Genomic DNA, 22,771 nt, shown 5'->3' on the forward strand with positions numbered 1-22,771 from the left:
CACACACACATCCGATCCCCCTGTAATGATAAACTACAACTAAACGATCAGGAAACGGTGTGTGCATCTTTATTCTTAATCCAGCCTCACCACTCTCACCTCCCTCATTAAAATAACGGATTGAGAATTCTGGACCTTTAATTAATTATGATGTACTTGAAGCTCAATTAAAATGAACCAAACTGGCCCCACCTCCGTAGGTCCTCCTAAGCCCCGCCTTCAGGCCTTGTGGTGGTTCATTGGTGAACTTGATGGACATCTGCAGAAGGGTGATGGGAAAGTGTCTGTGGACCTCTGTGGTCATCCAAAGGCGGAAGCTGTCATGGACGACGTCTGTTTCTGTCACTGTGTCCATCAGCTCGTCCATGAAGTCCAGACCCAGGTGGCAGTTCTGGAGCAATGCCCAGCCCCCCTGGTGGGCAAACAATAAGAGTAACGTTTATCATCCAGATCAAGGACTTCAAAGATCTAAAAGAAAAGTTTTTGATTGCAACTAAGCCTGAAACAGTTGGTCTGTCTGTAAGGGATCAGAGAGCTGAAAGGCATTTTAGAGACAGAGCACCTTGCTGTTGGGTTTAATATATCCCATGAAACAACTGTTCTGCTGCTGCAATGAATGGTGCAATAGCAGCAAGCTCACACCACTGACTCACGTTAGCCATAGTCTGCTGCAGAAGCTTCCGAGCGTGGACCTCTTGTCCTTGTCCCATGGAGACATATCGGGTTTCAATCTTCAGCCTCTTCCCCAGCGCGATGATGGAGTCGGTTGGATCTGAGCCCATCGACAGGAAGCAGATGAGAGGAGTCCGCCGGTCTGATTCCTCCCACGTCTTCTCCAAGTCGAGAATCACCCCTTCTACATACTTCTCCCCCATTGCCTCCATTATATATTTACGGGCCTTGAGGAGAAAAGGATGAAATAAAACTAAATGTTGGAATCCATTCACTTTTTGGAAAGGCTGGGAACTGAGTGAACAGTTCAAAGGAGTTTTTCTTTTTTTTTCATTGGCTTGTTATTTTCAGACAACAGTAAAGACTTCTGCCGGAGGTCAGAAAAGGACAACTGCTGGACTGTTTGTGAGTGCAACAAAAATAAATTGCACTCCGGGCTTGTCTGCAGTGCACCAGAAGTCTACATCAGTAAAAGGTGAATGTCTATCCATTGTAGATATTTAGGCTCAGTATATTTCAGGGAGAAAGTTCTTTCATTAAATGTATTCCACTTTTCCCTTCAGGTAAAGACTTGGCGAAGGGAGCTATTACTTTTAGACTGAAATAGCTCTAGACTCCTACACTTACTGAACCCAGTGTCATTAATACAAGTAAACCAGCATCTCTTTTCCAGCCCTGACCCATTTATTGATTAAGAATATGCTGCTTTGGGCTACTCAGCTGCATTTGTTTTGTGGTATGACTTCGTTATGCTTCTGCAAATCCATTATGATGCAACTGTAGGAATTGGATTTACACTATTAACCTATACAGTTCATTATGAAAGTGATGTAGTAAACAAATGTATTGCAATGAAGCTGATTGTGTGAAATCTGGTTTTAGCCACCAGTTCCTTGTATTCTGGACACTGTAACCTCGCACACACACCGACATGTCTTTTCTAACCTGTGCGATGGTCCTGTCTGGACACCAGCAGCGAATGAGGAGCAGGCGTCTAAAACAGTCGAGAGCCTGGTCATAGGAGTTTGGGACAATCTCTTCCTCCGGGGCCTCCTTATCAAACCATGACTTCCACTGTTTCTCGTTACGACTTATCTGAAAGAAATGTGTAAACAGGTCTCACAAAGCAACCTTTCATAGCTTCCATTTACATCAAATCTGGACATATGGAGAAGATGCAGAAAAATCAAGACATACTACAGGCAAACACGTGTGCATGGACACATATTGTATTGTGGATATCTCAGAGATAATGTATTCACTGTGCACATTCCCTGATGCACAGTCCAAATTGTCCTAATGTGCTTAAGGACCATGATGAACATGTGACTCTGTACCTGCACAGCATTGGACACCCATTGCTACTATTTGTTGTCCCTTCTCTAAAAACAAACCAGAATTGATCAGTTGAACTTTATAGAGAATGTTTTCTGAAGAAATGCATTGAAATAGACAATAGGTCTTGAACATGGACAGTGCATAATGGTTTCACAACAGACAGACACGTCATGTAACGCAGGATGTTACTCGGTTGATTGTAAACACGAGGTCCTGAACCGCCGCTTGTCCTACCGTACTCAGCACAAATTGCCTGGGAAGCAGTTTGTATCTAATCCATGTAAACCCCATGTGCTTTCAAGAAGTGATATTAATGCTTGATAGCACAGCATATGCAAATGTCCTGTGACATCACATAACGTGCTAATCACTGCATTTACATGCGCACAGGAAACCAGGTTACTGTGAGAAATGAGGTTAAAGCAGGAAATAAGACATTGCGTTTACAGTACATGCACCACAATCACCTGGTAATTGTATAACCGCTATTTACATGCAGCTGGTCAGTAATCAGATTTACTCTCGTGCATGCGTTTGAATTTTCCACTCCAATGTTCAGCTGTAGAACCAATTTGTTGGACATATTCATTTTGGCTTCTGTTTTAGGACGTTTGTAGTTGTTTTGGATTGAAGGACACAGAGAGTAATGTTTCATTTCAAATCTCCACTGATGTCACGGCTGTATCTTCCCTTCCTGAAGTCTCTGTGGTGAATATGATCATATGTAAAACCTTGTTATAAACCCAGTAAAACCAGATGAATAATAAATCAGGTTTCTCTGACAGTAATGTTGCCGTATTAACCACTAATCCTTTCTGAAGATTCTGAAGTGAATGTACATGGTCATCCTATTTCTAGAGAATATTGCATGTACTTTACCTAAAGCTTGAATTTACATATAATCTCATGATAAAGAGGATGAATGGGTCTGCGGGTGGAGTGTGTCTCCTTTAAGGAGTATTTATTTAGGCAAGTGAAGCAACCACCTGCTTTACATTCACATGGTGGAACACATTGACAAATTGAGTGTTTGTCTATTAGCCACTGAACAGCTCCACTTCACTTAAGGGGAAACTGTTAGTCGTTGATAGAGCAGAAAATGTCAGACATTCATGCCCCACAGTAATTTCTGGGCCAGTCTCGGGATTTGAGTGAACTCCTTGAAGGAAAGGGCTAAAATGTTTTCCTGAGTATAATGTCGGTGTGGATTATGTGTGAAATAAGTGGTACATCTGCGTCATGTCTGAAGTATTGTCTTCTTTGTGTGTGAAGACAGAGATGGATGTGGACTCTATTCTATATCTCTATTCTGGGTGGTCTGACATCACTATCACATCCTCGCCTTGTTCTTCTGGGAAGACTGATTTCATTAAACAATGGATCGTTAATCCACCTCTCCCTGTTCATGATCCACAAAAATATTAATGTGATTGTGAATGTGAGGGAATACAAGGGTGCGCGCACACACACACACACACACACACACACACACACACACACACACGTGTACATATGCTCAGCCAAACGTAATTGACTGGAAGTTTTTTTTCACACTAAGCTCATTTCACAGAGCACTGAGCTTTTACCTCCACCGGAGCCACACGACTGCCACTCACCATAAGGGTGTGATAGTCCATCAGTCTGTGTGTGTGTGTGTGTGTGTGTGTGTGTGTAAGAGAGAGAGAGATAGATAGAGAGTGTGTGGAACAGATGACAGATGAGCACTGTTATGGGTAAAAACTCTCAGATAAAGAAAGGTATCATACACCTGTCATATCACGCCTAATTGACACCTGATTAACGTGTGTGTGTGTGTGTGTGTGTGTGTGTGTGTGTGTGTGTGTGTGTGTGTGTGTGTGTGTGTGTGTCTTGTACCTGATCCAGTATATCAGAGAACTGCCACAGTTTGCTGAGCTCTACAAGGTTGAGCCAGGTCATGTCAAGGATCCATTTGGCTGGTTTCTGAGGGCAGGCCCTTAGGTCCAGAGATGCACCTCCTGGATCACACACACACACACACACACACACACACACACACACACACACACACACACACACACACACATTTTGTACAAAGGAATATATCCAAATGCAAACTTACAGAATTAAGAACAGATTAAATGCTAAATACATGCAAACATGGAAACACAATCTTAAAAAAGATACACAAAAGTCATATTGTGTCAATGTTTAGCAGGTCAGGGCCGACAGATGGTGAAGCTGCATGCATGTGGCAGATTGTCTGTTCTGGCTTGCCAGTTGCTGCAGCTAGCTTTTATCCCTGTGGAGAGGAGCACTCCATATTTCGGACTCGGTGAACTACTACAATACCAATAAGTTTGAAATGTGTCTGGATCTTTAGATGAGCTTAAATAATCAGTTTATACTATGAATATAAACACAGAGACAAACAGAGAATAGATGACAGTCAGTCTGATGTTATCAAAAGGCCTTGAGGCTGTTTTGAGGTGAGTCATAGCTGTACAAAAACACTTATGCTTCTCTTGTCTGTATGTTGAGATTTGAAGGCAGTCTCAGTGGAGACAAATATCTATTATGTCAGTGCAAGTACTGTCTTTCTTTGGCTCAAATTATATCCAAGGACATTCTAGGTACGGACACAAAAAAAAACCCAGTGAGGATTTAGAGAAATGAAGGAACATTTTGTTCCTGGAAACTCTTCATTTTCCAAAGTACTGCTGCAGCTCAACTTGTTGGTAATTATTTAAGTCTGAAATCAACAATACTTGATTTTGTTTGAGAGTCTAATCAATTCTGAAATGTCCTCAGAGCACAGCTTAGCTTGTTTAAAACACTTTATACCATTGCAATTGGAGGATATTTCAGGATTTGACAAACTAATGGGCTTGATAACAAAATCAGGGAGTTTATCTTCAAAGAATATGACTGGGTTTCAAGATGTCAGACAGAACACATTGAGGAGCTTTGCTCAACATCATTGATAGTTTCACTTTTTTTTCCCACGCTAATTAGTTTCTCTAATTATATATTAACTAACACCGTGCCAAAGAATCAAGCAAGAGCGACCGCACTGAGAGCCGCTTGGCTAACTTACTTAGACATACTTTTGACCAAACACATTTCCTTTGTAATACAGACATAAACACACTGCAAATTAAGAAAACACATGAACATGAAAAACATATGCGCAGTGCAAGGTTGGAGCTTCCGGCACATACAACCCTCCAAGTAACAACCTTTAAGAATGAATTCTCCAGCAAAAGTCAATAAGAAAACTGAACATTTAGAAATAATACCTGCACATTGTTCACATTTTCCTCTTACCTTTGATGAGTGTGAGGAACTCCTCGTGTTTGACCCTGTGGCCCTGCATGTCGATCTTCAGCGTCAACAGCAACGTGAAGAGGAACTTGTGCTCTTCATACAGGCCCCGTGCAGCGTACTTATACACCTCAAAGGTCATACACTCGATGATGTTGGCGATGCGTTTGCTGGTGATAGGGCTTTTGGAGGACCTGTTTCAGCAGAATTTCATAGCAGATGTAAAGTTTCATTAAATTTGCAGCTTATTGATTAAAAACCACTTTGCGCTCCTACTGTTATGTCACATAGTTTAGATCTAATATCAAGTCAAATAAATAGGGATTACACATGGTCAGATTGGTTAACCTAATGGTTAATGTCTGTGACGCTTGGTAACAGTGAATTATGTGGCAGCTTATTCTAGCCATTAAGGATATTGGGAATATTGACAACAATTATTGAATTCTAAGGAATTATTTGAACAGAGACTGAAAGATCAGATTCCCTAAAATCACTGGGAGATATAAAAAGGGTTGGAAAGAAACCAGAGGATCTGTAACCTTTGTAATGTTAATCATTTGCGAGATGAATATCCTATTAATATTATAATATATAGTAAGAATTATAGAGACATGCATTTGCAAAAGTAAAAACTGTCCGTATATGTTTAAATCCATTTTGTTATTGCAATCTTAGAACCCAAAAATGTGTCAACTGCGTTCCTTTTTGAAGAATGTCCTTCCTTTGTATAAGTAACGTGTTCTACCTTATCCATGCTGTGTGCCAGCATTTGTTTTTATTGTATGTTATGTTTGTGCCCCATACTATGTGATCATATTCAGAAGTCACATAAATAAAATAAATGAAATATATTCAAATCAGTTCCCTCTAAAGAGCACTAAGTGCTCCAACAGCACCAAATCACGAAGACAACAAACCAAACTGAGACATTACAAATCACAATGAGAGGAGCAACATTTTTGGACAAGCCTGGCAAGACAAAGGATTGCTTGCTGCTTACACTGCTTTCAGGTCCACTCAATGCTAAAAATAACAAAACAATTCATTACAGAGAGCAGCAAATGCCAGGGGCTTCTCACCGAGCCAGAGAAAGGTCAAAAAGTCCCAGGAACTGTCTCAGAGAGGTCTGATACATGACGTTCACCATACTCATCTCTGTGATCAGGAAGTACAGGATACTGCCCCTCGTGGCCACTGAAAACACACAAACAATCAATTGTAATAGCAGAAAAGGAAAAAGAAAAGTGTGTTTTTTTTGAAGAACAGCATTTGTGACTGACTTCTTGAAAGAGGTGTCTATTGACTTTATAGCCTCTATTCACAAATCAATGCATCTTTTTTTTTTTTTTTAAAGTTCAATCACAAACTTGCATACATTCAAATACTGTAGGGTAGATTATAAATTATTATTTTGTGGAAAGTAAAAAAAAATCAAGAATATGCGCAGATCAACACAGGCTTTATATTCATTAATTATCATTAATTATATTATGAATATCTGTTTTGAAAGGGACGTGTGTGCTGAGCAAATGTTCTTTTGGATGGAGCCCATTTTGTCATTGCTTGAGCTGAATTAGAAACTGAAAATGAATCAGTTTTGTGTGACTGAACCTGAACTGGCAGCACACCGTAACCAAACCAGAGAATGTTACCCGCCCCCAAAAAAGTGTCTTTGTGCCAGCTGTCATTAACTACCAGGTCGGTACTCCTCTCTCGCAGCATTAATCTGGATCTCAGTCTCGGCAGCAATTTGTAGTTTCTGAGTGACGTCTTCAGCTGTGTGCTTGGTGTTGCCAAGGACAATGATCAGGCTCTCATCATCCACGAGTGAACCCTACAGGGAACAGATTTGCAAGAGTTAAGTCAGAAGATGAATGATAATGGAATTGCCAATGGCTGTAACAGATGTACTGTAGGTACATAATATCTCCCATTAGATTACCACAATTCAGTTGGAGGCAATGTTGTTCATCACTTCAAAATGTTTTCTGATCCATCCGTTTTCGTATTGTCTTACCTTTGTGCTGGTCAGTCGGTAGAGGAGGTTGTCCTCTAGTTCTTTCATCTTTCTCTTGTTAGACGTCACATCTTCCACGAGGTCGGTCCTCTCCTTCTCCAATTCCTGGTTTCATTAAAACACAGATGACACACACAGACAGGCATACTTACGTATGTTATACAGCTGTAGCATGGTGCTGCAGGAGAGGCCATTGGGTCATTAAAATCCGAAGGGTTCACACCTTGGCGAGCATGAATTTGATAGGTAAATGAAATGCCTTTTAGATTATGACATATTGGAAGATGACATTTTCCTGAGAATGGACAAGGTGAAAGGAAAGTACATGATTTATCTTGATATCCAAAGCTAGAAGCCTCTGAATGCAGAGGAAGTAGTGAAAAGAGAGAGTAAGTAGAGAAAATACCTTTATGGTCTCCAAGGGCTTTTCAAGAAACTAAAAGGATCATATCCTTTCTCTGGAAAGATACTGACATTTAAACAAACTAATTGGCAATTATGTAAGTGCTGCATAAATTAATTGAAATAGCTAATTATATGGTTTATAAAGTTGGCTAGCATTTAGGTTGACAGCAGCTCTACCTGTTTCTCCGTAAGGATGACTCTGCCTAGCAGCTGGTCCTCCAGCCCTCTCATGGTGACGGTGAAGTCGATGATGGAGGTGCGAGCACTGATCTCTGGGGTGTAAGCCGGGTTAGGCAGCTTGGTAGTCACGTACAGCCTGAAGCCCTTCATCACATCCACCTCTTTGTCCCCCACTTTCACCTGCAAAAAGAAAGCCAAAAGTCAGCATCACAAAATACCCATACACATGAATATCAAAGTATTACAAGCACATACAGTGGGAACAAAATGTTTTCAGTATTCAGCCACCTAAACCATCTTAAGAAGACAATAACGAAAGATATAATCACGTATTGGTCACTAATATGAGCAGATGTATTTGATAATGTATGAACAGGCCATACTGAATACTGAAAAACATGAGTAATGTCTCCTGGTGTCAGTGAACAAACACTTTGCAAATACAGCTGCATTTCCTGTGTGCGTGTTTGTGTGTGTGTGTGTGTGTGTGTGTGTGTGTGTGTGTGTGTGTGCATGTTCATGGATGTGTGCATCTTGTGTTTGCTCTGATCAGCAGTAAATTACTCATGGCAAAATAACTTCTAATTATCCATCTGGCGGTTTTGTCCCTGGAGCTGTCAGCCATAGACACCCTCACTTCCTCCTCACACCAGGATATTAATAGAAATTAAAGGTTTTCAGAAGAGGGTGGGGGAGAGAGCGTAGACACCACTAATCTGGTCTCTCATTAGCAAGCCGAGGGGCTTCTCGTTGAATGCGTTGCCTGAATGTAACATGTGCTCGCTTGCAATCACCAGTGAGTGTGAGTGTGCATGTTTTCCTGCAGCTATTTGGTCTGTTTTGTGTGTGTGAGTGCATGCATGCATGTGTTTGTATGATGCATGTGTGAGATAGAGAGGGGAACTGTAGTGTCAGCTGTATAACCAGCATCAGTAGGAGCCAAGAGATGAGAAGCAATAATGAGAGGGAGAGAAATGCCTTGAAGCAGGCTTAAACTGCCTCTTTCATGTAACCTCTTGCATTCTTTGTGATTTGTCTCTGTGAGAGAGACACGGATCAAAATCCATTCTTGTTGTGATGTACAGTTCAATAATAGTTCATGCTTATCTAAAGTCCACATGCAAAATGCATTTCAAATGGCCTGTATTGTTTTGTGGAAATGACTGTTGTGCAACACAGAAAGGACATATTTATATGTGAGATAAAATTGCTTCCAGAGTTTCCAATTCAGAGTTTGCATCAAAGCCTGCTTCTGGGCTGTCATTTTAACAATCAAATTCATATCATGTTCTGCTATTTTCCAAATTAAATCCAACCGGAAATGAAAATGCTGAGACAGAGAGTGGACCGTTTCTCACTGTCCAGTCACAATTGGAAAGTGCTTGGAAATTGGAAATATTAGATTTCACTTCTCATCACAGGAAATGTAGTACTGTACTGTTATTCTGATTAATTGGCCATGCTGTCATTACAAACTTATTCATTAGTTTTGATTTCTGTCTGAATCTGGTTGGATATTAAATACAGGATTATCATTTTTGTAAAGATTTCCTTTAAAATGCGTTGTAATTAAATGATATCACTGATGTGGATAGATCAGGCTTGAGTCACTTTTCCTGAATATTCAAAACCTTCTTCTTAACTCACATGTAGCGCCTCCTACAACAATAAAATATAACACAGGTACTTGGACTAGGGAAAGAAACTATTGGCTTGTTTTACCTTGTATGTCAGTACAGGTGTGACAGTTGGCACTATTAGTGAGACCTGGCCAAGTCTCGTCATACTTCATTAGTGAAAGCACACTCTTCTAACCACACAAAAGAACACATTTCTGGTACATGAGGGTCTCAGGATGTCAGCCACTTTACCTTGTAAGTGGAGCCTGTTTTGATGAAGTTTTTCTCAAGGACGTTGTCGAGTGCAGGGTCCAACTCCTCCCCTACATCCTCTATCAAAAGGGGACGCCCGAGAGACAAACTGTCCTCCAGATGGTTCTTGAAGTACTTATGGTTCAGTGAGGTGATCTATGATCAGAGACCATTATCTATTATGCAATTTACAGCTGGACACATTTTAAATCAAACTACTGTATGGAAAATGTTTTACTAGTCTTACTAATTGACCTCAGCAGCAATCACATTGTTCCAGCAGAATGATGAGCACATAATAAGACAGCAAGTGAGAAGCATCTGATTGAGTCAAAAGAATGAGCCACACAATGGACTTCTCCTCATTCCTCCTGAAATACAACCTCAACCTCTGTCTGAGGAATGTGACTGGTTTCACAACATCACGTTTTAAAATGAGCCATTTTTAGAAAGCTTTATAAAAATAAACACTGCTGTTATGACGAGGTCAGTTGTGCAATGGGTTAAAACCCTCTCTGCTTGGGGAAATGCGTCTTCAGAACATTCATAATAGGATTGAAGAATGCATTCACTCGGCTCGGAGATTGCCCCTAACAGGGCCAGTGACCTTGGCTGGTCTTATTACATCTGCAGAATTCTGCAGCATTTTTTCAATGCGCCGCACAAAAGCAAAAGCATGTTGGACAATGGAAAGGATTTGAGGTCAACGAGTACATTGCAGAAATTGAGCATCTCCACATATTATTTCCACCAATGTGTAGATTTTAGAGGCTGCTAAAAATCTAAATCTAAATCTTGCATTATGAATACTGGCACAGGAGACCAGAAAGGCAAAACGTGCACTTTACATATAACATATAACTGACCCCAAAATATTGTTGTTGTACTTGTTGTATCATTTTGATTAATTGTATACCCTCATTGTTTTTCAAAGCCAACACAGCCCACATATTTTCAAGCAACAGTTTTAAAAAATGCTCACCTGCAGCTCACTCGTGGCTTCTTTGTTCTTGATCCAGATCTTCCCCTGCGTCTGGGGGTCAATGAGGAGGGGAAAGCGGGCAGCTTTGGTGATAATGATGCCATTCTGAATGGAGAGGTCATCATTGGGGAGCCCCTGTAGGATGGAAACAAAGGACTGGTTTAGAATCAAGTTTATTAATGCCAGCTAATTCATTTTGTAGCATTAAACATGTAAATCATTCACACATTCTACAAACATGAAAGGTTAATTATGAATAATTAAATAACTAAAACATTATAGGTAACTGTGACAGGAAGTCCTCATAGATCGATAGACCAAACAGAAAGGTCAATATGTTTCATAGAGATAAGTGAACTTTTTATTTCATTTTGAGAGCTCAATATAAATACCAGTTAAATCCAGTTGGGTTGTGTAAAATAACATGCACATCATATCTATATTTCATAAAAACTAGATACGGAATAGGATGACTAGTTCCTGTATAAACTGTGGACTAAAATGGTGGATTAGTGAGTTTCCAGAGTGGATCGCTGACCTGGAGGTTCCACTCGCTAACAGTGGGTGCATCAATGAGCAGCTCGGTCAGATTGAGGTTGTTGCTGAATGGGATGTGACGCTGCTTCAACTCTCGCTGCCAGTCACTCTGAAGAATATTGCGAAACTCCTGATTGAAGGGGCCGGAATAGGAGAGGAATGCTGTGGCCAGAAGAATGTCTCCTAGAAGACAAAGAGTTTTGCCAGCGCAATCAGAGAACCATGCCATGCTGAGGCAGGTTATATTCATACAATAAAAAGACCAAATGCTTAATAACATCGTGAGAAATATATAAGCAGTATATTGGGAATTAAATATCTTTCTAAAATGTAACACTTTGGACACATTGTTGGTAAAAGTAGTAGTATGTCACAAATCACATAAAAAAAATGTTTTTCATGACAGAGCATTATTATTCAATCTTAAACCCACCGACAAGGCGTTTGGTTTGGGCAGTGAACTCTTTGCTCTGCTCGGTCCATCTCTCCTTCTCGCCAGCAAGGCCGCTGATGAGACTGGACGCTGTCTGCATCTTGTGTCTGCAGCGCTCAGCATCTTCCAACAGGGTCTGATGGGAAGAGTGGGCAGACAAACGAGTCAGCAGGACGACGTGTCTGTTTGGCCTCATCGTCTGTCCTTCCATCTGTCTCATTCAATCCTTTATTCTCTGTATGCCTATGCACATTTTTACCGTATATTATACCATATTATGTTGAATAGAGATGATGTTCACAACAATATTGAAATAGTCAAGTCCTTTGTGATTTGAGATGCTCTCTAATCCCAGTTTAATATGATTCAGCATAGGATCACTGTATGTAAAGCTGATGACGAATATACTTTAATGTTCTCTTCAACATAGTGTTGGTTTCCTTCAGGTGCAAAGACATGCATGTCAGGTTAATTTAAGCTCTATGATAAGTGACATGTTAGCTAAGTCTCAGGACCCCTGCGACCCCTGATGGATGGATGGACGAGTGTGTATTTTCTTGTCAGTATATCCTATCCTACTCTTCTAATTTTCACAATCCCTTTGAAATATATATAAAGACGTAAGCAGCACCTTTAAGCCGTTTATCACAATCATCTTTTTTTTTTTTATCAGCTGCTCACAGGCAATACAGAGGTTATACGCTCAATAATGTCTGTTTCATCTGGTGTAGGCTTCTGTGGTGAGCCCTTCGATCTTGCTTTTGGATTTGCCGTTAGAGATGAACAGCTCTGCGTCTTAATCACAAAATTATAAAAAGAGTCAACTTGGGCTGTCCAGATGTCCTAATCAGTGAGTGTTGATGCACATACTGTTCCATTTACATGCTGTTATTTATCAAAGGACAGAGTACAGATGAAAACACATACACAACAGACAGACTCACAAACCTGCAAACACAATCAACAGTGTACCACTGGGGTTAATTAATTAATCTAAAAAGTGACACTTACTTAACTCAGGTTGAGTAATTTTCTGTTTTTTTACATCTTATCACAGGCTGTGTTTACAAAGACAGTCCACAAAAGGGCAGCTCATTTGAAAGGAAATGTTGAAAATACTGTATTATGATATAAATATGTGAAGACATGAATAGGAAGTTAAAGCTCGGAGGAACATTTCTACCCTACTTTCAAAAACACAACCCAGTTATAAATAGCACCAGGAGGCACAACCTACGTTTTAACAAATATGTACCGCTGCAAACCCTGATAGACTTAACACAGCTTAAGTAAGGCCATCCCACAAATTTCAATTATGACTTCTCTTCATGAACAAAATGTTTTAGCTTGTGTTTCTTTTTAAAAATACACTGTACATGAAACACATTGCTGTAAAAGACAGGAGTGGGCTAAGATAGAGAATTAAATCTCATTGTTTCAGGAATCACTAATGCACAAAGACAGCTGTGCCAACTATATGAATTCAAACAATCATACAGAACAGCAATTTAATATACAGTATTTAAGTACTGCAAAGTCATGTGCTTTTAAAACATAACACATTAACTGATGGCACAGCCTTTACACACTGAAGGCGTGTGAAAGTGTTAAGAATAGAATAAGAATAGATCCTGATGGGCAGGTGGCACCTTGCATTGCAGCCTTTCTGTATGAGTTTGTGTGTGTGTGTGTGTGTGTGTGTGTGTGTGTGTGTGTGTGTGTGTGTGTGTGTGTGTGTGTGTGTGTGTGTGTGTGTGTGTGTGTGTGTGAGAGAGAGAGTGAATGTTGACATGTAGTGTAAAGTGCTTTAAGTGGTGGGAAAACTAGAAAGGCGCTACATAAATATAATTTCCCTTTGTATTACAGACTTCAGTGAGACACTAGATGTCCAGTTGCTTGTTATCTGATGTTCTCATTAATTCGTCTTAGAAGAGGAAAAAGTCACAAACAGTTTAAAAGTTAAAGTTTAAAATAATGGCATGAAGCCCCAGAAAGAGAAGAGTGAGCTCAGCATAATGCTTTCATCTTTCTTCTGCTTTATATCACAAGATCCAACTGTTGTTGCAGATTCAGCAGACACTGCTGCTATTTTTGCGCAGCAAACTGACTGGTGTGTTTGTTCTGAGGAAGCGAGCGAGAAAATGACCTGTTTCTCCATCATGGCCTTCTCATAGTCCGCCTGTACCACATCCAGCTCTGCCTGCTTGGCATCCAGCTCAGCCTGAGCCTTCTGAAGGTCCAAATTAGCTATGTCCAGGAGATTCTGCTGCACGGCCAAGTTAGCCTAAAAAAGAAAGGGAGGGAGGGAGGGAGAGAGAGAGAGACAGAGGGATCTGTGATGCCTCTATTGCACATATATTGCACATCAAACAACTAAGGCGTCATGGTAAGCGAGTGCTAACAAAGAGGAAGGGACAGAACTGAGACCAAAGAGAAGATAGATCAGATGACATGACAGAAAAAGAGAGAGAGGGAGATTGGTTGGAGTGAGTATTTGACTGGCAAAAGAAAATGGGGGCAGTTTGGTGTTCAGTGCTTGCATGAAAGTTTGGGAAATGTTTTTCCCCAGGTCACATCAGACAGCATAACATATGTAGAGATATTTTAGAAGTGTAAAGACAAGTCAGAGGTGCAGATGCAGTGGCTCAACGCTTCAAGAGCTAAGCTGGAGGTGCAAGAATAGAGATTTGCAAGGGGAAATGAGGGAGAGAAACTGGAAATAAACAGCAATGGAGGGGTGATGAGAATGAGGACAGGGAGACCGACAGATGAAAAGCAGAGAGGACATTTTCCGACTAGAGCTGTGGCTGTGGAGAAAGCGTTGCAAGAGGTTTATAGAAAGAGCTTTAGAGAAAAAATGTGAGTATGTCTAAGTCTGCTTGTGTGGCCTGGAGCCTTCATTTAATATTAATTGATATCTAAGAGGACTATCTCTGTGTGTCCGTCTGTCTGTCTGTCCAACTGTACCGCTGTCGGGCAGTCTGGCTTTACGGCTTTAAGGGAAGCCACCACTGAGCTGGAAACCAGAAAATCAATTTGCCAGCCTATGTTCCTCGCTAAAGCAGAAGATCAGGATCAAAGAGGAGAGGCAACGTTCTCACGGAGGTTGTATACAATAAGAGAGAAAGACAGGCAGCGAGAGAGGGGATAAGGGAAACCAGGAAAGCAAGAAAGGAGTGAGATGGGTGATTTGGAAAAGAACCCAGGAGTGAGCCGAGCCATAAAGGTGGAGGCAAGATGGAGAAAATGAGATGCAGGCAGAGGGCAAAACAAGTAGGAAAATGAAACCTGCTATAGGGGGGAGTCCGGTACCAAAGAAGAACAGTAACAGAGGGGAACGAAGAGTATAAATGCATTCTCAGTATTGAAGCTTTTCAATTGTTGTCAGACATCCACGGACTGCACTTGCAGGAAGACAAACAAAAAAAGGATTTGGAACATTTGTGTGAAATTACAGGTTTAGAGAACAGGTGCCTGTGTGTGTGGTGGCATGCCTTATTAATCAAGGATTTTGTGGGGGGGGGGATTGATTGTTTTTTTCAAATTTGATCTATATCCCTCTCAGGATTTTGCTTGTTGTGGAACAATGGATTTCATGACTAAGCCGTCTGCCTGGGGAGATGCACTTTTGGGTTTGTACTAACATGATTAAATCCAAATAGGCACTGGGAACTTGACTTGAGATGCACCCAATTTTATCATTGTTATTTTTGTATGCTCATGATATACAAGCCCAAATCCCTCTCTGTCTGGATTTTTTTGGGGACTTCTATTGCATTCACTGATAGCAAAGTGCTGTTGCCAAAATGTGGGAATATGAATAAATCCTTTTCATATCAGAGACAGTCTGTGCAGTTTCTGTAGCTTGGGGCTGAAAAAAAGCATGAAAAAGAACCACTCTCCTCCACTGTAAGTGTTCCCTATTCAGTGGAAGGCCATGGCCGTTGATAGGTGTGTGTGTGTGTGTGTGTGTGTGTGTGTGTGTGTGTGTGTGTGTGTGTGTGTGTGTGTGTGTGTGTGTGTGTGTGTGTGTGTGTGTGTGTGTGTGTGTGTTAGTGTGATTGAACCACTGTGTTCAATCTATAACACTGTACTGTATATTACCTTCAGTGGCAAGACCTCCTTGTTGATAGAGAAGAAGGAGGCCATTGCTTTTGTCCAGGATGCAAGGCCGGCCACATTGCCACACACCCTCTTGGCTGTTTCAATGTTGTAGTCAGGCATGTCAAAATAGGGCTGAAGCAGCTCCACCATTTCCTCATTGATGGAGTCTTTGGGGAATTGCTGCAAGGAGGGACACTTATTTTAGTCAATACAGAAAGAAAACAACCATTAGCAACACAACTAACTCATAAAAAGCACTGTAATAAGAGCCATGGACTGAAAAGGAAAAAGACAATGCGGAGAAGCCCAAAAACAGAAATGAGGGGGAGATAAATAAAACAGGAACATTCCTCAGAAGAGTGAAAAAGAAAAAAACTGAAAAAGGCAAGGGAGCAAAAAGATAACCTAGAGGTCCACAGGGTAATATAAAGGACCTGGTGTTGCAAGACTACAGAGCCCTGGAGAGGCCATCTGGAGGCCACGTTTTAATTCATTTGTGGCCACGGGATAAGTTAGGGCACACGATTGCCCCCCCTCCCCTCTCCTCCCGCCAGCTTGCACTTAAGTGGAGATGAATATAGTATGCAGTCTTGTTCCTCATTTTATTATTATTGTTATTACTAGTACAAACACTTAAATACCTAAAATCATGGTTATGAAGATTGAGAATGCTTATAGACCATGTTATTTCCAGAAAAGCAACAACAACAGCCAATTGTATCAATTAAAGGGTGAGTATAATGTAAGCGAGTACACAATTCACTAATTAAGCAGTGAAAAGCCTTTCTATGTCCCTTGGGTCAAGTCCTTCAGCAGTGCATGATTGTAAATAACTGTAGGCTACATGGTTATCTCATCTCATATGCAAGCAGGCCTCCTGCAGTATCTGTACCTTACTTCGATCTCAACTGTCTGACACTAGTGAGTGTACCTGCAGACTGCCCAGGAAGTTTCCAGCTGTCATGAGTTTTAGGGACTCCTGCCAGGACGGCATGTTGCAGTTCTTCTCAGGGTCAGGCTTCACTGTGTTGACCCGCCTCTGGAAGAGCAGCAGCACGCAGTCCATGATTCGCATGATGAGGTGGGGCGGCCGACCAAGTGTCCGGACCGTGGCGATGTCCGATGGCTTGATTGTCTGAGTGGGTACGGAGAAAAGAAATGCATTGATGATTTTAGTGGGCGAACATGTTGGATGTCCACAGGATAAGCAATAAGACGAGACAGTTTACTGAGATGACATCTTTCTATAACAGGAAATATAAAAGGGAATTGTTCACAATGCTGCGGTTTGAGAATATAAAACAGAAGAAATGCAACCAGAGGCACTGGCAACGCGTTGCAGACTGTAAGTATAAACCCCAACAGTTCTGCAGAAGGGGACAGAGAATGACTTCAAGGGGCTGATTAAAATGTGAGAGTCAGCAGGAGAGTAAAGATGCTCCAGTGAGAGTTGTGTGGCTGCTTCATCAGCCCCCCTGCCTGCTCCTCTCATCTCCTCTCCTTCTTGCACTTTTCTCACTTGTGCTCTCTCATCCCCGCTCCATTTCCACTCTGTTTTATCAGGCCAAGTGAAGTGTGATTCTCCCACCAAAGAGTCAGCCAGCAGACAATCTGGCAGGCACATTTGACATAATAATATTTACTTGACATACTGTAATAAAAAAAAGTAAAGACATAATATTGGGACGCTAAACTGAGCTGCAGTCTTTGACAAATATTTTAATATTATTTCTATGAAAAACATACTTTGAATGTTTGTGTTGATTAAGAGCCAAATCATTAAACTCATTTTGGGACCTCACCGTTAGACGAGGTTTATGTCTGGGCTTGAAGAACCTCCAGGGGACCTAAAAAAAATCACCTTAATTGCTACGCAAAGTGATCTCAAGGAATCCCTGGGCAGAGATGGATTAATGATAGTGTGTTTACTGTGCGCTTTTGTCTTACGGTAACGTTAGGATTATTTTTAGAATACTTTTCTGTTTCTTTCCTTTTCTAACCCGCACACACCTACACGCTCCCATGCACATCCACTTATACCTCATAGTCACAGCTATGGCAGTATAACACAGCTTTGCTTCTTCATCTCTTTGTATAACTTCTGCTCCCCACCGCCATCAGGGACTCTCACACTGTGCAGCCACTTACATGGTCATCTTGCTTCCTTTTCTCTCAACCTCAACCAGCAGAAATGAAGGAGCATCTTGAATGAGGCAAAAAGTGAGGTTTTACAACAGTCCAGTATTGTGCACCAGCAGCTCTTTTTAAATCCCTCTATAGCATGCATGATCAAAACGCATGATTATCGATCCAGCTAGATTGCCCAAGATGTGGCTGCTTGGAAATGTATGGTTTCCATTTAAAGCAGCAAGATGAAAATTCTAATCAGGCACCTCCCATAGGCGATTTGTATGCAGCCATGTACCCAGAAGGCAAAATTTAATTACAACTCAGCTCCAGGCCCTGGAGCACCATGCCAACTTTAGAAACACCCACTGTGACACACACACACACAGGGTGGGAGAGCTGTAGGCAAAACCTGCATGCAGCTTCACAGGGCAAGTTGCAGAGTGCTCCAAGAGGCACCCTGATGCAAAGCAAAGTGAGGGGAAGAAAAGATATTGACGGGGGAGACATTAAGTCACACAGAGAGGCTCAATAAACTGTCCCAACACACAGTTTACCGACAATTTCCAACCCCCAGGCTATCTTTTAGGGCAAATGTATGCTTGGACAAACAGTTTACAGGGGCAGCAGAGAACATCATCGGCATTATATAATACAATAGGTTTGAAAGAAATTGGTCAATGTAAGTAGAAGGGGAACATGAGCATACAACCACACAAATACTTCATTCATGTTGTTGATAGGAATGTATTGATACTCAGTTATTTTCTGATTAAATTATAAAATGAATAGTAAACATCTCAATGATTTGGCTCCTATGCAGAATTACAGAGCATGTCTTATTGTATCTTATTTACAAACTGTCTCCGTGGAAACATTACGTTTACAATGTTATATTAACATATTACATATTCATAACATGATGTGTTGTTGTTGAGAACACTGTTCTGTATTGGCTGAAAAACACAACTAGTGCAGTGGCTTTTTAAATTTAACTGGGAACTACTTAAACAATGCAGAAACTGACACAATTCTGGATCAGCTTAAGACAAGAAAAAGATGCATCAGTTACAGATACAGATTGAGATAAGAAGATATAAATTAGTATGAATACATTGTGTTGGCAGTCCAAACACAAGTTTTGCCACGTGAGGAAACATAAATGTTGACTGTATGGTTCCCAAGTGTGTTCTCCACTCTTTCCCATACCTGCAGTGCAGCCTCTGCTTCTTGGAGAGCTGGCCGGGCAGTTTCAAGTTTCTCTTCAGCAATGGCCTTATCAGCTGAGATGCTGTCTACGATGGCCTGGGCCTTGTCCTTCACTTTCTGCACCTCCACCTTCACCCGCTCTGCTGCCTGGGCTTTTACCGTCACCTCCTTCAACACCTGGGTACAAGAAATATACATAGCCAATCTCAACTTTTTCCCAAACGAGACAAACATAACTGCCAACCTCCTGTTTAGTCCTCACACATAGTCTGTTTAAATACAAATGATCAACTTGATTTGTTTAATTTTAAATATCAGTGAAATCTTAAGCCATATATATCTCTAGAGAATCTCTCTGAACATGAAGTCAAACGTGCTCCTGTCTGAAACCTACCATGTCAGCCTTGTCATTGGCAACCTGTAGCTCCTTTTCTTTCACCTCCAGTTCCTTGCTGAGTAATGCTACAGACTCTGACGCCTCCTTCAGCTTCTCAAGACCAGTGTTCATCCTAAACAGAAGAAATATTAAACATCTTCAACCTTACTATTATATGCTAGCACAGGGGTGTCCAATCTTATCCAAGAAGGGCCCAGCACTCAGACAACTAACCATGGTCTTACATAAAGACCTTGATCCACCCCTGTGCTAGACAATCTGAGGGGCACCTTGGATCCTGTTCATTGTAAATATCAACAGACTTTTTAAGGTGAACTACATGACATTCTGGAAGAATTGTTGCTCCTCTGGGCACCAGGTGGTGGAAATATGTGTACATTATTTAACATGAAAGCAGCTTTTCATCCTAACTCAAAGTGTAGCAGGTGGCAAACCAAAACTATTAATGTCATGAAATCCCTCCAACACCTGCCAATAAATCTTCGGAGGCTACTTTAATGTTGTACTCTTCTATCGCCTGACTGATGGTTATTGAATTCATTAGGAAACGTACTGATTATCCATTACATTCGGTGCCATTCGAGAGTTGATACATATTGACTGAGATTTGGTTCAATCTTCGACACAGTTCTTTGAAAATCCCCCTCTGAATAAAGCTTTTATTTTTCAGGAAATGCACTAATGATGCCTGAAATGTTGATGTACACTCATGGTGACTAAGAGGGAAGAATAGACTACAGATGAAAGAACACTTTCTTAATCTATTAACACAAAGAAACCCTCATTAAAGCGAGACACATTGACAATATGCAGCAGGAAAGGTATTGATATTCTGTTCAAGGTGGAATGAAATCTTCAATTCTACAAAGGCTAAAAGCTGCTTCAGTATATGTTAACATTGTAATTACAAGTATTACAAATATTAAAGTGAAACCTGTAAACCTGTTTACCTGTTGGCCAGGGTCTGGACTTCAGACCTCTTCCCTTTATAGATAGTCTTGTAGGCTTGAATGAAGGACAGGTAGGACTTAGGTGTGACATGGGTGGAGCGTCGGTATCTGGATTAAAAAGTGATTACAGTAGGTTACTTTCGTGTCATATTAAAAAGCAGGATAATAATTTGCACAATGCTGCAAACACTAATCCAAATGTAGTAGAGCCTCTCTTTCCCCTAATGTCTTCGGATGTCCTATCAGCTTATTAATAAAGTCATAAAATGCCCTCTAAAATACATATGGGTATTTACTTTTGCATTTCAAAAAGGAAAGCTTCTTTTATTAGTATTGACATTCATCAAACTGTCATGACATAACATAACTAGAATAACATGTTGATTTTCTTGCTGCTTTAGTAGACAAAGAGATGCACTCCGTTTAACCAATACTTTACCTCTGAAAATAGTCCACACACTTCTCTGCCACGCCATCCTGGAAAGAGCCCATGCACTGGACTACCTCACCTTTAACCTGGGGCGAGCAGTCGATGTCATAGACTGACAGGAAGTGCTCTGAAACTGAAGGACAGACAAATGGAGGAGGAAGAATGACAGTGAACAGAATTAAGTGACATGGAATGGAGTGGAGGAATAGATTACCGCAATTATATATACTGTATCAGGCTTCTTTTGTGCTCAAAACCCTGACATAAGCATTCAAATTGATTGTTTTCCAAGGATGAGTGAGCGTAATTACATGGGGCACTATAGATTATTAATTATATGTGTGTCATGATGGAATGGAAATAAACAGAAAACAGCAGGAGATGATTGGAAAATTTGGAAAAGACAATTTGAAAGGTTCTAATTTGTTCTGATTTTCACTAATTAGCAAGCACTGTGAAAAAGTTGACAAAATTATTATGAATGAGTGTTATAGTGTTCCAGTCTAATAAGATTATACAGTACTAAGAAACAGAACAGGGATACACACACACACACACACACACATTGGGAAACAAATGCTTTCTTTAGATAGGCAGATCATATCAATATGCAATACAAATGAGTTAAATGTACCTGCAACAAGAGCATCTTTTGGCCAGCGACTGAACCAGTCCATGGTGCAACCGGATATCAAAGCAGGAAACTTTAACGCCCTGTTACGGAACTTTTCCCCAACAGGCGAGAAGCACAGAATAACATGAAGATGATGTCGGACTCGTGACATGAAGAACTCGTAGAGGTTTTCATTGGTCGGCGGCCGCCTGGGAAACTCCCGCTTCATAACAGGGATGAGATCACTGAGGATCTCGTCTATCTCATCACGAGCAAATAAATTTGACACCTGAGAATGGAAACGGATAAACACACCGTTAATGTCAAAATAGCATGATCCATCCATCGTTATGATCCGTTAGGGGATCATAAAGATGGATCTGGATGTGTGTGTGTATGTGCATGGGTGTTTGTGCAACTATGCGTCTGTCCAGGGTAACCTCGCTTTCAACTGAACTGAATGGGTGCTTATTTATGGCTGCATGTTCAGTGACCTCGTTTCAGTGTTCTTGCCTGTTTGATACAGCTCTTGATTGATTGCCGACTCTTTAATCACTACTCTTAACTGGCCCCTGGCTGGTAGGTGCCATGAGACATAGTGGGGGAAAAATGTTTTTTCTCCGTTTTATTGTTTTGGATGGTGTGTTTGATGTCAATTAAGTTTCTGATATTTTCGACATTTTCTTTTTCCACTCAGAGAGGAACAGAGCTACATATAATTGTTGATAGCCTGCTCATCCTCTGCCTTAGTCTGGTATTGAATTTAAACAAAAATCTTCATTAATGAATAACAAACCCAGTCTCTCCAGGTTTGATGTAAGGGATACTGGCACTGTGTCCTTTCACATTGCTTTTAGCACCTTTTCACTGTTACCAAGAGAGAGAAATAGAGAGAGAGGGAGAGAGAGAGCAGGAGAGAGTCTTGGCAGGGCATGTGGTTTTGTGGTTAGAAGCACCATGTCTCTAACCATCTGCTGAGCTACTCTCACACAAACAACAACCTCACACTAACAACTCGCTCTTCCGTTTTATTTCTCATCTCTGTCACCATCTCTCGCACACAGTCATCCTTACACTCCAGCCACCGCAAACTTTTCTAACGCACACAAACATGCCACCTGCACACAAACAACACCTCCCTGGTGAAGCAGCTGTTGCCTAAATTGCTATTTAGGCAGGGATGTAGAGGAAGGGCAGGGG

General features: G+C 41.0%; 1 protein-coding gene across 1 annotated transcript in view; it reads right to left on the bottom strand.

The window, feature by feature from the left end:
- Window positions 1–22,771, bottom strand: part of dnah5 (dynein, axonemal, heavy chain 5) — a 78,174-nt gene that overhangs the window by 17,617 nt on the left and 37,786 nt on the right. Inside the window, exons 60-80 of the mRNA XM_084027936.1 lie at window positions 21,593–21,860; window positions 20,968–21,091; window positions 20,529–20,636; window positions 19,576–19,690; window positions 19,182–19,358; window positions 16,777–16,980; window positions 15,846–16,025; window positions 13,888–14,025; window positions 11,742–11,877; window positions 11,310–11,491; window positions 10,772–10,906; window positions 9,790–9,945; window positions 7,916–8,098; window positions 7,334–7,438; window positions 7,012–7,150; window positions 6,396–6,510; window positions 5,317–5,507; window positions 3,886–4,007; window positions 1,618–1,767; window positions 654–899; window positions 193–412 (exon numbers count right to left, since the gene is read on the bottom strand). Coding sequence (XP_083884062.1) covers window positions 193–412; window positions 654–899; window positions 1,618–1,767; window positions 3,886–4,007; window positions 5,317–5,507; window positions 6,396–6,510; window positions 7,012–7,150; window positions 7,334–7,438; window positions 7,916–8,098; window positions 9,790–9,945; window positions 10,772–10,906; window positions 11,310–11,491; window positions 11,742–11,877; window positions 13,888–14,025; window positions 15,846–16,025; window positions 16,777–16,980; window positions 19,182–19,358; window positions 19,576–19,690; window positions 20,529–20,636; window positions 20,968–21,091; window positions 21,593–21,860 — 3,394 coding nt within the window. The remainder of the gene's footprint in view (window positions 1–192; window positions 413–653; window positions 900–1,617; window positions 1,768–3,885; window positions 4,008–5,316; window positions 5,508–6,395; window positions 6,511–7,011; window positions 7,151–7,333; window positions 7,439–7,915; window positions 8,099–9,789; window positions 9,946–10,771; window positions 10,907–11,309; window positions 11,492–11,741; window positions 11,878–13,887; window positions 14,026–15,845; window positions 16,026–16,776; window positions 16,981–19,181; window positions 19,359–19,575; window positions 19,691–20,528; window positions 20,637–20,967; window positions 21,092–21,592; window positions 21,861–22,771) is intronic.

The sequence above is a fragment of the Eutrigla gurnardus genome (genome assembly GCF_963514095.1).
Source record: "Eutrigla gurnardus genome assembly, chromosome: 14".
Classification (NCBI taxonomy): domain Eukaryota; kingdom Metazoa; phylum Chordata; class Actinopteri; order Perciformes; family Triglidae; genus Eutrigla; species Eutrigla gurnardus.